Raw genomic sequence first — 16,273 nt, 5'->3', positions numbered from 1 at the left:
TCGGCATCATAACAATAATTCAGAAGCAAAAATTCAGCAACAACAAACTCACGGTTCAGATATAACAAACAATAACTCAGAAGCGCATGGAACCAGAAGCTTACCTCGATGAATAATCCGGCAAACACCTCCTTGCCGCAAGTAAGTAGCTTCTATTTTCACTCTCAATATCACTGTTAATTTTTACCGCAAATATGTTCTTGTGCATCACTGAAAGTAAAAAACAGAGAGCATATGTTATTATTGCTATGTCATAAAAACTTGCTGGTACCATGAGAACGAAATTGAAAAACAAACCTTGAGTTTGTCTTCAAACAAAGAGGCCAGAAGCTTTTGTTCACCGCGGGCAAAATCGAAACAGAAAGAGAACCTAACTGAGCGTTGTTATTACTGTTTGTTCATCAAGAGAGAGCAAGCACAGTTATTGTTCGTTCACAGAAAAAGAAAAAAAGAAAAAAAGAGCATCGTTTTGTTGTTGTTACCGCGAGTGAAGAGAGACTCAGAGAGAGGTTGAGTCGTTATTGTCGTTCTTCAACGATAGTAAGAATCGAGAGAGAATTCCATGACTTTGAGAAGCTTCCTTGTTGTTATTGTCGTTCACAGTGAGAGTAAGGCCACCGAGAGAGATTGAAGTGTTGTTGTTGCCATGAGAAGAGCAAACCGAGAGAGGTTTTTGCTGGTGATTTCGTTTTAGCGAGAGAAAACAAGAGAGAGAGCATCACGAATTTGAGAAAAAAAAAAGCTTCTCTGTTGTTGTTACTGTTTCGAACAAATCGATGGAAAAGGGGAGGATTTTCCCTTACCGATTGTTTGCGAGAGATTGAGAGAGGAAGTTGCCACATGTTGTTATTCCGTCGACCTCCGTGGAAGAGAGCAGTCGAGAGTTTGTGGTTGAGCTTCACAGAGAGAGCGTGAGAACTAGTGAGGAACAAGAGCGCCTCTTGTGTGTTGTTCCTAGGGCTTTCCTCAACTCAATTGTGTAGTAACAGATGGGTGGATCCGGGTTTGACCCGACCCGGTCCATTTCCTTTTATTTATTTTTTACTATGAGTCATTTGGGCTGCACCCCCATCCGAAATTTCAAGCTTCTGGCCCAATTACTAGTTTTTTTTAACTATCTATTTGGTTTTTCTTTTATGAAAATATTTCTCATAAAAAAGGCTTTTGTTTTTTAATTATAAGATTTAGTTTTTATTCTAATCCTTATTAAAAAAAAAATCCCAAAAAATATATTAGATGCATACTTATATTTATGTTTCTAAATATTTTCTTCTTTCATGAAAAAAACCACAAAAAAAAATATCTTCTTTTAGAATTAATTCTTATTTGGATTTGATATTTTCATATTATTTTGTGTAGTTAATCATTTAAATTTCTAATTGATTACTGTTGCACATTTCACTTGAATTTTCTAACTTCATCCGAGACTTCGAGATTATTTCTCTGTTGTCTTTTGGATTTGTCTGTTTTGTTTGGTCTTCCATTTGCTGTAGAAATCCATAAACAATTACTGGATGATCAAAGAATGTTGTAAGCTGTGAGCTTATCCGACGTTCTATTCTGCTGGTGTGGATGCTTAATATCTGTTGAGATCCTAATTTATTCCAAGCATATCACTTGAAGATCACGGTAACACCTCAAACTTAGAAATCCAATTTTCTCATTCTTCGAGGTAAGCCTAAAACTCAATCAACTGTTTTCACAACAGTAATCAATTCACTTTCAAATCATTTCAACTCATTTTCAAAATAATAAACCACTTCTTTTTGATTAAATCTTTTTAATTGATCAATTGATTTTCAAAACGAAGTGGGGCCTCTCGAATATTAGAGAGTGTAAGTCCCATTTCTTTTCTTTTTGTACAGTTTTTTTAACAATAAATTTTTTTTTTCAAAATAAAATCTTTTCAAACAATTTTCAAAAACATTCAAATCATTTTCAAAACCATCCACCCTGTTTTATGAAAATAAAACAGGGGCCTCTCGAATATTAGAGAGTATAAGACCCACTCCTTTTTCCTTTTATACAGTTTTTCTTTGTACAGAAAACTCTTTCAAAACAAACTTTCAAACGGTTTTTTTTAAACCTCGCGTCTGTAAATAAAACAATTAACCGTGTTTTATACAATATACCATGGGCCTCCATGTAGGTATAAGCCCCAAGCCCTTTTGTACATACCCACTCCAGTACATGAAATTAGGTATTTCATTGTACGCCTTTTGTACATATCTCGATCAGTTGTTTTTTAACTTTGAAATACAAACCAAAAATGAAGGTTTCTTTAAATCTTCCCAAAAATATCATGGGCCTCCATGTAGGTATAAGTCCCAAGCCCTTTGTAAATACCTGTTTACATAGCTTTGAATAAATTCAAGTGGACCTCTCCCCGAATGTGAGTCCCGAGCCCTGTGTATACAAATGGATCATGCTTACAGGTATATTTCCTTCATAAACTCCATTATATACACACACTTTGTCATATATATAATTGTTCATACCTGTTCATGTTTGTTCGTACTTGTTCATACTTGTGATTGTGTTATATACTTGTTCAACTTAGTACAACACTAGGTTCCCCATAGCCTCCTATTGGGCTTCGTGCAAAGAATCTCCACTAGTTTAGGTTAGGACATAGAGTATGGTTTCCCGGTGAAATCGCTCTAAGAGCTCAAACCAACTATACCACGCCTCCCCTTGGGCTTTGTACAAACGAGTGACCCTCCCATAGCCTCCTCTTGGGCTTACAATGCAAGGACCCTGGATTGTCCCTCCCATAGCCTCCTCTTGGGCTTACAATGCAAGGACCCTCGGATAGCCTCCTCTTGGGCTTCGTACAAGGACCCACGGGCTTCTTATAAGCATCCCCAATATCCAAATCAAATACCCTAGGAGATTAGACATTTATCATCTCTATGCTAGGAGTATCTCTTCTATATCATCACAAACAATCAATCAATCAAACTTTTTTGCCACAAGTCTGGCTAATCAATCAAACTTTTTGCCACAAGGCTGGCTAATCAATCAAACTGTTTTACCACCGTACTGGATGATTAATCAAAGTTTTTGTCACAAGGCTGACTTCATTGAAACTTTTGCCACAAGGCTGGCTGATTAATCAAAGTTTTTGTCACAAGGCTGACTTCATTGAAACTTTTGCCACAAGGCTGGTTAAACACAAAAACATCTTTATCATTCTAAGCACCCTAAGTGGCATGGCCCCGGGCTTATAATGAAAAGATTTTCAAACAAAAACAAACAGATGTATGTGATGATATAGATTAGATACATCTAGCATTTAGACGACATTTGTCTATTTTCCTTTGCTTCCACTAGCATAAGTGGGAACTACGATTGCTCTGACTTTCTCAACATCCCTTTGAGAATACGTAGGCACAAGGTCGATCCTTGGCGAGCAAAACAAAACAAAAAAACCATTCAAACCTTAGCACCCGTAGACTGCGAGCTACAGATGCTCTGATTCCCTCTAGGGGATATGTATGCAGAGGATCGCGATGATCTTTGCGAGCATAATCAAACAAACACCTTAGATCCCACCTATTTCACAAGAACCTCTCAATAACATGGAATGAAAAACAAAGCAAAGAAACCTATAGAGTACTATAGATACGTTGGGTGCTAATACCTTCCCTTCGTATAACCAACCCTCTTACCCAAGATCTCCCCCCACTTTTAGGTTATTGCAGCTTTTTTCCTTTTCCTCCTTTGGAAATAATAAAAAGTTTGGTCGGTACAAAAGAAAAATCATTTTTATGAGCACTCGAGCCCAAAGAAGGCATCAGGTGTCTCATCCCACAAAAAAGAGGAACAAAACGATTTTTCGCCCGCGACAGCACCCCAACGGTTTTATTTTTCTGTTTTTCTGTAAATGAGTAGTGTAGGTGTTAAGTGGAGGCACACTTGAATTTCTGTTTTGTTGCACCCGTTTTTGTCTTTCTGGTGTAGCGCGCTTAGCGCGGTCTGTAGCTTTTGGCCAATGAATTCTTTTTAATGATTCATTTGCCTCGCCTTTTTCCCACTTACACCAAGGCTTTATAGTATTGTATTTTATAGTTATAATTTTAATTCTTTTGTTGTTGTTTAGACTCAAATTTTGGCTCGATTACTTGAAGTCAAATTTGGTAATTCTTCAATTTTGATTGATTCAACATGCCAATTATGCGGTAATGATTGTTCGAATTTGTACATAGCAAGGTACTCGTTTATCGCTTTCTATAGCATAACATGTTTAGGAGACTTTTCATTTGTACAATTTTCATATTATTCATTCTTTTTGCATAACTTGCTCATGACTTGAATCACATTAGTTTTCCCTTTTTATCATAAATGTGAGGTGGCTTTCCATTGTATACATATGCGAGTGACCGTCATTTCTTGTTTTAACTGGATATTATTATGTTTAATCTATCGTTTGTATTGATTTTGTGAATGCACGAAAGTGATCAAGGCATTTGTTTGATTTTGAGCACAACTACCATAGCCAAATATCAGTTCACCTTGTGAGAGTGTGAGCATTAGTAACCCCCTTTGAGCTTTTTTGTCCATGTCCATATTGTTTTTTCTTAATGCTTGTCTATGAGCGTTTGGTTTTCAATTGTTTATGGATGTTGATTCTTTGTTTTCTTGAATCCTCAACTATGATTTATAGTTTTAATTTTTACCTTGCCTTAGAAAGTAGGGAGTATTCACTTTATGTTGTGGTTGAATTCAAGTTGGGGAGAGGATGTTTGCTTGCTTATGTTGTGATTGATGTGAGGTTGAGGAAAGGAAAGAAAAAGAAAAAAATGTGAAAAAGAAAGAAAAAGAAAGAAAAAAGAGAAAAAGTTTGAAAAATAAAATAACAAAAAGAGTTTGGAATAAGATTGTGTTAATAAGTATTGTGTTTGGTGTGAAACATGTGATGAAGAAGAAAGTTTGATTGAAATTCCTTTGTTTGAAACTTTGTGGAAGTAATTACTCTCTTAGGTTTAGGCAAGTTTTTGTTTCAATTAGCTTTATGAATTATCACTTGATTGTTAACCGAGCCACATTACAACCTTTAAAGCCCTTGTGATTCGTGTCGTTGCGTTTTCGATACTATTTTTGGATGAACGCATAGTTTTGTCTATTGTTTGCAAGTTTGTCGGGTGTGTGTCAAAGTCCTCACCTTTCGGTGTTTTTCATCTACCGATGAAGTTTTGCTAGGCGTGATTCGTGATTGAGCTTGTTTTGTTTTAAAATGTTTTGTATGATTTTTGTACTTAGGATTCGTTTCTTTTTCATGTTGTCATTGTAGGATTGTGGTAAGTATTTACTTTGTTGGTACGTTTTTGTTTGAACCGTACAATTGTTTCGTTTTTCCTAATCTTGTTGATTCTTGATTCTTTGATTTTAACTTTTGAGATTTGAGTGTTTGGCCTTGTTTGAGGATAAACAAATTCAAGTTGGGGAGAGTTGTTAAGTGTCAAAATGTAGTTATTTTGTGTTTGTAAATAGTGGCACTTATCGATACTTTTTGTTAATACCGTTCGAATAATACCCCGTTTTGTGTATAAATACGTATACTTTGTGAATAGATGTATCTTCGTATACTTTTATACTTTTTGATAGTTTTCTATTCATTTTGTAGGTATTGAGGCGTATTTGGAGCATGAGCAATAACGTGGCGAAGACACGGCTTCAAACGCGCGATTTTGAGCGGCGGAATCAATTCATTCGGCGAATAAAGCTCAAAACCAAATAATAATAATTCACCAATTTGGTTGATATGTTGTCATTGTTAGATAGAGCATGAAATAAGCTTTCCAACGCTTCGAACCGGGCGTAAATCGGAGTTACGGTTCTCAAGATATGGCCAAAATAGGATTTCAATTTTCTGTTGAGCGGGCTAAGCGCGGATTTGCGCGCTAAGCGCGGTCTGGGCGGTTTGGAAAGTCATTAAATAGGGAAAAATCACATTTTTTAGGGTTATGCTTTGGGGTATTTGTTCCCAAAGTCATCACAACCATTTTTGAGTAGGGAGAGTTTGAAAACAACAATGGAGCATGCATCTTGATGATTGGAGGTCGAATTTCTCATCGATTGGTGTTGACAAACCAAGAAATGTTTGGTTCCTCTTCTTCTCTTCTCTTTGTATTTCTCTTTTGGTGAGTTTGTATGTAAATACTCTAAACCCATGGATGTTTGTTACTCTTTTTACTAGTTGTATAAAGTTTGCTTTACAAATCTTAATCGGTGTTTCCTTGATCTTTTTGCTTAAATGTTTTGGATTTGTGTTGTTGTAGAAATAGACATCACAAATCTTGATTAGGGGGATATCTGTTAGCTTTTGATTCTAGACATAGGATTGGGGTTAACATCCACATAATATCTGAGTTTAATGTCTCTGTGTTGTTCGATCGGTTGAGACATCGTCGAAAGAGCAATATAGTTGAATTCCCGTCAGTGTTGCAGACATGGACATTGATGTGAGGGATATGTGGTGATTCTGATGAGTATTGTAGATTGAGTACGGCGGAGTGATAAATCTAAGTTTGTGAGGAGTAGTTTAGATTCAAACCAGATAAGCTATTCTCTATCAAGAATGCATTTATTTTATGTTCATATGTTATGTTTTCCTTGTTTACTTAAAACCCATTTTAACCCGAACTCAAGAACTAAGAATCCGTCGAACGAAAGTTCATTAGCACTAATCTCTGTGGACACGATAAATTCCCGGATAAATATTTCCAAATATTTTGTTGCTTGCCGCTATATCGCTTCAACAAAATGGCGCCGTTGCCGGGGATTGGTGTTTTTATTGAATTTGCATTGCGATAGTTTCTTTGTTTTTGAGTTTTGTGAATATCGTATATTTTGTGCATATTCTCATACTTATATATTTTCTTATTTTGATACATGTTTATATTTTCATACTTATACATGTTTGTTTGTTTGATTTTGTTCCTCTTTACTTTTGCTATTTAGCAAGGTGAAGTTGGCTAAACATATTGAACTCGGATAGTTCGTAAACTCTAAATCTTCACTTTTCAATTTGTTTAGCCAATTAAGGATTTTGTAAATATTGTGTTTTATGTATATTATGTTTTTACACATACTTGTATATACTTTTACTTTTGATTCGTTTGTTAAGTGTTTGGGCAAGACGTTTTCTTTAGGTGCCGTTTGAGGCGAAAGCATTGCCGTACCGCAAGGAAGTTTCTTACCATTCGCGAAAAAAATAAAAGGTGTCGAGCTAACGACGTAAAACGAGCGCTTGTTGGGAGGCACCCCAACGGTTTTATTTTTCTGTTTTTCTGTAAATGAGTAGTGTAGGTGTTAAGTGGAGGCACACTTGAATTTCTGTTTTGTTGCACCAGTTTTTGTCTTTCTGGTGTAGCGCGCTTAGCGCGGTCTGTAGCTTTTGGCCAATGAATTCTTTTTAATGATTCATTTGCCTCGCCTTTTTCCCACTTACACCAAGGCTTTATAGTATTGTATTTTATAGTTATAATTTTAATTCTTTTGTTGTTGTTTAGACTCAAATTTTGGCTCGATTACTTGAAGTCAAATTTGGTAATTCTTCAATTTTGATTGATTCAACATGCCAATTATGCGGTAATGATTGTTCGAATTTGTACATAGCAAGGTACTCGTTTATCGCTTTCTATAGCATAACATGTTTAGGAGACTTTTCATTTGTACAATTTTCATATTATTCATTCTTTTTGCATAACTTGCTCATGACTTGAATCACATTAGTTTTCCCTTTTTACCATAAATGTGAGGTGGCTTTCCATTGTATACATATGCGAGTGACCGTCATTTCTTGTTTTAACTGGATATTATTATGTTTAATCTATCGTTTGTATTGATTTTGTGAATGCACGAAAGTGATCAAGGCATTTGTTTGATTTTGAGCACAACTACCATAGCCAAATATCAATTCACCTTGTGAGAGTGTGAGCATTAGTAACCCCCTTTGAGCTTTTTTGTCCATGTCCATATTGTTTTTTCTTAATGCTTGTCTATGAGCGTTTGGTTTTCAATTGTTTATGGATGTTGATTCTTTGTTTTCTTGAATCCTCAACTATGATTTATAGTTTTAATTTTTACCTTGCCTTAGAAAGTAGGGAGTATTCACTTTATGTTGTGGTTGAATTCAAGTTGGGGAGAGGATGTTTGCTTGCTTATGTTGTGATTGATGTGAGGTTGAGGAAAGGAAAGAAAAAGAAAAAAAATGTGAAAAAGAAAGAAAAAGAAAGAAAAAAGAGAAAAAGTTTGAAAAATAAAATAACAAAAAGAGTTTGGAATAAGATTGTGTTAATAAGTATTGTGTTTGGTGTGAAACATGTGATGAAGAAGAAAGTTTGATTGAAATTCCTTTGTTTGAAACTTTGTGGAAGTAATTACTCTCTTAGGTTTAGGCAAGTTTTTGTTTCAATTAGCTTTATGAATTATCACTTGATTGTTAACCGAGCCACATTACAACCTTTAAAGCCCTTGTGATTCGTGCCGTTGCGTTTTCGATACTATTTTTGGATGAACGCATAGTTTTGTCTATTGTTTGCAAGTTTGTCGGGTGTGTGTCAAAGTCCTCACCTTTCGGTGTTTTTCATCTACCGATGAAGTTTTGCTAGGCGTGATTCGTGATTGAGCTTGTTTTGTTTTAGAATGTTTTGTATGATTTTTGTACTTAGGATTCGTTTCTTTTTCATGTTGTCATTGTAGGATTGTGGTAAGTATTTACTTTGTTGGTACGTTTTTGTTTGAACCGTACAATTGTTTCGTTTTTCCTAATCTTGTTGATTCTTGATTCTTTGATTTTAACTTTTGAGATTTGAGTGTTTGGCCTTGTTTGAGGATAAACAAATTCAAGTTGGAGAGAGTTGTTAAGTGTCAAAATGTAGTTATTTTGTGTTTGTAAATAGTGGCACTTATCGATACTTTTTGTTAATACCGTTCGAATAATACCCCGTTTTGTGTATAAATACGTATACTTTGTGAATAGATGTATCTTCGTATACTTTTATACTTTTTGATAGTTTTCTATTCATTTTGTAGGTATTGAGGCGTATTTGGAGCATGAGCAATAACGTGGCGAAGACACGGCTTCAAACGCGCGATTTTGAGCGGCGGAATCAATTCATTCGGCGAATAAAGCTCAAAACCAAATAATAATAATTCACCAATTTGGTTGATATGTTGTCATTGTTAGATAGAGCATGAAATAAGCTTTCCAACGCTTCGAACCGGGCGTAAATCGGAGTTACGGTTCTCAAGATATGGCCAAAATAGGATTTCAATTTTCTGTTGAGCGGGCTAAGCGCGGATTTGCGCGCTAAGCGCGGTCTGGGCGGTTTGGAAAGTCATTAAATAGGGAAAAATCACATTTTTTAGGGTTATGCTTTGGGGTATTTGTTCCCAAAGTCATCACAACCATTTTTGAGTAGGGAGAGTTTGAAAACAACAATGGAGCATGCATCTTGATGATTGGAGGTCGAATTTCTCATCGATTGGTGTTGACAAACCAAGAAATGTTTGGTTCCTCTTCTTCTCTTCTCTTTGTATTTCTCTTTTGGTGAGTTTGTATGTAAATACTCTAAACCCATGGATGTTTGTTACTTTTTTTACTAGTTGTATAAAGTTTGCTTTACAAATCTTAATCGGTGTTTCCTTGATCTTTTTGCTTAAATGTTTTGGATTTGTGTTGTTGTAGAAATAGACATCACAAATCTTGATTAGGGGGATATCTGTTAGCTTTTGATTCTAGACATAGGATTGGGGTTAACATCCACATAATATCTGAGTTTAATGTCTCTGTGTTGTTCGATCGGTTGAGACATCGTCGAAAGAGCAATATAGTTGAATTCCCGTCGGTGTTGCAGACATGGACATTGATATGAGGGATATGTGGTGATTCTGATGAGTATTGTAGATTGAGTACGGCGGAGTGATAAATCTAAGTTTGTGAGGAGTAGTTTAGATTCAAACCAGATAAGCTATTCTCTATCAAGAATGCATTTATTTTATGTTCATATGTTATGTTTTCCTTGTTTACTTAAAACCCATTTTAACCCGAACTCAAGAACTAAGAATCCGTCGAACGGCAGTTCATTAGCACTAATCTCAAGAACTAACAATAAAACGATCGAAATTCTGACCAAAGAATTAGACATTCGAAGACCCCTGTTACTCATATCAGCACCCTCATACATCTCCCTCATCTTTTTGCAAAAAGCCGCTCCCCCGTCACCAATTGCCCAATTCAGAGGCACAAGGCATAAGCCTTCATCACTAGTTTGCCAATCCAGGCCGTCACAGAGTATGCATATGAAATATGACTCGACAAACAAGACAACACAACATACTCATCACAATCACATATCGTCACGAGGCATAAGCCTATATCACAATCCATTACCATTTATACGAGGTAATTCACGTCACCATAATATTTCATCTTCACTTAGTCACAAAATCATCCTCACAAATATATATAACATCACGTATTCACAAAATCGTCACAAATATACAATTCTCATATCATCAAGATCATTACAATTATCATCATGTTTCGGCACATCGGCACAATTACTCAATTTCACATATTAACACAGTCATCACAATTATCATCATAATCCACTAAACTAACGACAATTAGCTAGGATTCATACCATAAGGTTAATCACATAACATTGCACAATAATAATCATATTGGCAATCACAATATTATTCGCAACAAAGGCATCCAAACCGAAATCACAATTTTTGGTCAATTCTCAAAATAATCTCAATATACCAATATATCAAGTAAATCAAATCGACTTTCAATCATCAACTAAATCAATTAGAAATAATGTTAATTATCAAAACAACATCATTGGCATAACAATATATTATTCTCAACTTGAATATTCAACCAAAACACAATTACGGTCAATTTCTCAAAATACCATAATTTACCGATAAACCGAATAATTGGTCCAAGTCCAAGTATATTCCAATCACATAGACTTATTGGAATCAATTCAACTAATAATTTGATTATCCAATTAATAATCAAACTATATTAATTTCAATTCAACTATTATATTTTTATTCCATTATTTTCCAATTCTACAACAAAACCCATTATTTCACTATCAATGGTTTACCCACAACAAACACAACAATCTAATACACATAGATTATCAATTGCACACAACTTATCACATTTATATCATCACATTCCAACAAATCATCAAATACCAAAAATTGCAACATAGAAGAACATGGATATCAAAGTATAGAATCAAATTCACCATAACATACTATTATACAACCCTTTAGCATGAAAGAACCCCACCCTTACCTTGGTAAATATGGACTCTTTCACCATAGCTCTAAGCTTTTCTCCAAAAGAAATCATTTCTAACATCATTTGGGGACACACCTAAAAACCAGTTCGGAAATCAGCTTATCAGACGAACTTAAAATCCTTAAAATCAAAATCGCTCCGGTCAGAACTTACCTCTATGGGTCAGGAACGTTGTGTCCAAGTAGCACAACGATCCAACGGTTGGATTGAGAGATTTGTCTGTTTTGCTAAGGTGACTCTTTGCTGAAACATAGCTGCGAAAATGAGGTTTCTTCTAGCTTTTCTCTTCCACCATTGTTCTCTTCTCTTTTGCCTCTTTTCTCTTCTTCCTATCTTTTCCCCCAAATGAAAATAGTAACCTCTAAAACCCTAACCTTCTCTTACTATCTCACTTATGTCAATTGGGCTTAACCCACCAATCCATCCATTATGTTTCTATCACTTAGGCCCATTTAGTTATATCTCTTTAATAACTCAATTAAGTCAAACAACACAAACACTCACATAATTAAATACTTAAATAATTATTATATCACATAATAACTAAATAAATAAGTTATTATTAAAAACACCAAATAATATAATTACTAATATAATTAATAAAAATATTAATAAAAATCGGGATGTTACAAAAGGGATAGCTTCAAAGAAGAATACGAAGTGGTTTTGGTGTTTGTAATAAACTTAATTAATTCATTTTTCAAAAATTCTCAAAATTTATAACCATGAAATAATAATAATTTATTTATTTTATTAAAAGAAAATAAAATTATTATAATTTAATTTAAGATATTTAAACTTTTTTAATATAATAATTGATATTATCATTAAATTGTATTATAAAATTAATTAATACTTCTATTTTAATTTTTATCCAAATAATTGCCACATATTCTATTATTTTATTTTATTCATACATTGTACCTCACTGCCACCTATGTAAAAGTGGATGAGGGGGGGGGGGGGGACGACTTAAAAACCTGATTTTTTTAAAGAGGGACTAAAAAGTTAAAAATATTAAAATATGGAGATTAAAATCGCATTTAAGATTTTTTTTTAAATTTTTATAAAGGGCCTTGATACATATTCCTAGAAAACCTTTTCCACTTTCTTCCTTTTTGGATCTTCCATTTTGTTTACTCGGAGAAAATTTATAGACACGGGAGCGCTTCTTTGAGCTCAGATAGGAAAAAGAGATCCCATGGTTCGTGATTCTCGCAAGGATACAAGCACTACTGTTTTTTAGCCCCTTGCTTTTTGTTGGAAACTATTGGCTATGAAGAAAGCTAAATATATTCACGTGCAGGGCATTGTGTCTCTATATTCAAGCTCTCACATGATCAAGAGGTTACGTCAAGGTATTGAGTTTTCTAGCATTAGGCATGAAGAGGACATGATCTTGGAGCCCTGTTCAAAAATAGAGAGAGCCAACATTGTCGCCATGAGTCGTTCATCCGCTTCTTATTTTTACTTGCATCTTCGCGTTATTCATGAGCTCGGGATGTTGATTCCTTTTACGCCTTTTGAGGAGGACTTCATGGCGACCATTAATGTTGCCCCTTCCTAGATAACGACCGACGTGTGGAGCATTCTTAGGGCTTTCGAGAATATATGTTGTAATCTGGGTGTTTCCCCTACTATCTGTGTATTTCTTTCTTTCTTTGGCGTAGAGATCCTCCCCGTCTGTGGTTGGAAAACTTTACGCTCTTTGTCTGGTAGGCGTAATAAAAATATAATATTATTACATTCCTTAATGTATGCAACGATACTCGTTTTAAAACGGAGATAGTAAATCCCTTAGACTATGTTTATGATAGGAGGTGCAATTAGATATTTTAATTAGTAATATAATGTTAGTTGTTATTTTATTTTGAATGTTTGGTTGAATTGGGCTTTTAGTAGTGTTTGAGCCTTTAAGTTTATTATCATTAGAAGTACTATATATTGTAGTCTCATTGAGACATTAGGTATCCAAGAAATCAAATGAAATTTATCTTTATTTCTTAGTTTATTTTAATGTCTTTCTCTTTTTATTGTTGAAACCCTAGTTCTATAGTCTTGGTAGGATTAGCATCCTATCAATTGGTGCTTTCATCCATTTACTCAAATCCTCCTATGGATTATCATTATCTTCCACCTTCATATCATCCATATCATTCATGGAGTATTCCTCCTACCTATCCACATATTTGTTTTAAGAAAAGCTCAAAAAAACCTCTAAAAAATACCATTAGATCCATAAACCCTATCTCCACCTCTCGGACACCCCAATCCCTTTCTTCCAATCCTTTTTCATCTTACAAACTCAAAAAGGAAATGAAGTTTATTTTACATCCTTATTCTGTGGGTTCCTTCACTCCTTCCGATCCCATTTCCGATGACTCTGTATGCGTGAAGCGTGGCTTACTTTCTCAATCTTCTGACTCAACCTCAAAGTTCACCTCCGATATGGACACTATCACTGACTCTAATGGATATTCTTCATATGGTTTGCTTAACACCACCGCAGCCCAGCAATTACTATTTTCGGATGCAGAAGAGGAACCGATTGAAGAGGAGGAGGAACTAGATCTGGATTCAATGAATTTCATCAAGAAAACTTACGTTGATGAAGATTTTGCTGCTGAATCTCGAGTTGTTAGCGAAAGGGTTCAAAATCCTATACCAAATCCGATTGCAACTCAAACCCTCATCCCAATCTTAACCCCATCCAACATGGATTCAGGGCTCCTTGCCGACAAAGTTGAGACCGTGAAATCTGAGTTCCTTTTTCCAGACCCGGTTGTTGGTGAAAAACAAAGAGCAACAACGGATTTCTCGCTACCACCTACAAAGCCACCAGATCCTATTTTCGACATAAACAATTCCATCATTCCTCCACAATTTCCTTTCGAGCTTGTTTCAGTAGAGATCGATGATAATCCCTTTGAGCCTTGGGAGATTCTTGAGTCTCTTAAAGATGCTTCATTGCTTCAGAACTTTTCTGCTATCAATGCTAATGTTAAGGGTAAGTTACCGGAGTTTTTTAGTGATGAGGTTTTTCCTGTTCTGACCCTTTTGCATTTGGCTTTCAATAAGCTTGAGGGTAGGTTTAAGCAACATCCGATAACTTGGCGACGAGATGAAAAATACTTTGCTACAATAAGTGTGTGCAGTTCTAATTTATTGCAGAAACTTAAGGTTTGGGATCGAGATTCAAGGGCGCTGCTTGCTTCTTCGAAGAATAAAACGTTTGCTGGAGCAGTTTTGAAGGGGATGCCCAGTGGTGCAAAAATTGCAACTATATATGACAGAAAAGCTGAAAACGAATGTCCCTCCATTGTTTTCTTTGAGAGGAATGGATTGGAAAGAAGAAAGTTTAGTGTTGGTGAAAGAGTTAATGCAAAACTAAAATTTCTGAAGTGGAATTGCAGTTCTGATCTTCTTGCGGGTGTTGTTGAATGTGAAAATTATGATGCTGTAAAGATATGGTATTTTAGCAACAACCATTGGTACGTGAAGCATGAAATTAGATACTTGAAGCGAGATGAAGTCAAGTTCATATGGAATCAAGAAAAGCCTTTGCAGTTGATTTGTTGGACTCTTGGTGGTCAGGTTACGGTTCACAACTTCGTTTGGATCACAACTGTTACAGACAATTCCGTTGAACTAGTCACCGGTGGCCCCAATATTCACGTAACACCACTTTCCTTGTTTTTAATAGTATATTGTAACAACTCCAAGAATAATATAGCTGCATTTCTTTCAGAAGGTAGTTTATGTGTTGTAGAGCTTCCATCAATTAAAACCTGTGAAGAACTAGAGGGGAAAGAATCCAATGTTGAAGCCTCTCACACTGAAATGGTGTTTGGATCCTGCCCTTGGATGGATGTAGCGCTGGTTGAAAGTGTTGGCCAGTCAAAACTAGTGCTTTTTGGACTGGATGAGATTGGCAGATCGCATACTAGCAGAGGGATAGTTGTTTTTGCGGAAAAAGGTCATTTTGAAGTTTCAAAAGATATCTTTACACAGGTTCAAGAAGCTGCCAGTGGTAGTGTTTTTGTCCAAATACCTGACGTCGGGATAAATGTCACTCATGTTTATTTTTCTCAGGGGAATTCTGTTGTGGCTGTGTTGCTTGACAAATTCTTTGACATGGAGTACACCGATTGTGTGAAGGCCTTTGTTGCTTATGCAAGCTCAGCTAAGAAAATTGAGGAACTTGTTACTTTTTACAATTGGTGTACTGATGTGGTCCTCAGATTTCCAAATGCCAAGGAACTTGCAGTAATACGTTCCTCTCATGCTAGTGTACTACTACTTGATACACATTATGGATCAAACATTAGTGGTTGGATTTTATTTGTTATGGTTGTTCCATTTAAGCAATGGGATCCGGAGTAATTTTAGAACCTTGAGGACAAGGTTCAATGTGAACCGGGCGGCAATGATAGGAGGTGCAATTAGATATTTTAATTAGTAATATAATGTTAGTTGTTATTTTATTTTGAATGTTTGGTTGAATTGGGCTTTTAGTAGTGTTTGAGCCTTTAAGTTTATTATCATTAGAAGTACTATATATTGTAGTCTCATTGAGACATTAGGTATCCAAGAAATCAAATGAAATTTATCTTTATTTCTTAGTTTATTTTAATGTCTTTCTCTTTTTATTGTTGAAACCCTAGTTCTATAGTCTTGGTAGGATTAGCATCCTATCAATTTAGATATTATAAAATGAACGTAGTAGAACGCACTGAAGTGAAATGGAGCGGAGCAGAATCAATATACCATTCTATTGTTTGAAAATTTTATGACAAAATAAAATAAGTTGTTAATTCCATTCAAATCGAAGAGAAAGAAATATGATCATAAATGATAAAATGAAATGAAATCTACACTAGTCAACTTAGCTTCACTAGAACGAATTTTATCCGCTTTTCCATCTTTAGAAAGAAAGTC

The 16,273-nt window shown here is 35.2% G+C and overlaps 1 protein-coding gene across 1 annotated transcript; it reads left to right on the top strand.

Annotated features, from left to right (window-relative positions):
• The first annotated feature begins 14,017 nt into the window (after nucleotides 1-14,017).
• On the top strand, nucleotides 14,018-15,962 carry LOC131614121 (uncharacterized). The gene is made up of 2 exons (XM_058885751.1): nucleotides 14,018-15,346; nucleotides 15,428-15,962. The coding sequence occupies exons 1-2, from the start codon at nucleotides 14,051-14,053 to the stop codon at nucleotides 15,716-15,718; spliced, it is 1,587 nt and encodes a 528-aa protein (XP_058741734.1). The 5' UTR covers nucleotides 14,018-14,050; the 3' UTR covers nucleotides 15,719-15,962.
• The last annotated feature ends 311 nt before the right edge of the window (nucleotides 15,963-16,273 follow it).

This window comes from Vicia villosa, linkage group LG1 (genome assembly GCF_029867415.1).
Source record: "Vicia villosa cultivar HV-30 ecotype Madison, WI linkage group LG1, Vvil1.0, whole genome shotgun sequence".
NCBI lineage: Eukaryota > Viridiplantae > Streptophyta > Magnoliopsida > Fabales > Fabaceae > Vicia > Vicia villosa.
This window is presented reverse-complemented; position numbering and strand designations above follow the sequence as displayed.

Coding starts and splice junctions, on each gene's coding strand:
- LOC131614121 (XM_058885751.1), top strand. CDS start 14,051: ATGGATTCAGGGCTCCTTGCCGACAAAGTTGAGACCGTGAAATCTGAG. Junction 15,347..15,427: donor CAAAAGATATCTTTACACAG/GTTCAAGAAGCT, acceptor TATTTTTCTCAG/GGGAATTCTGTTGTGGCTGT.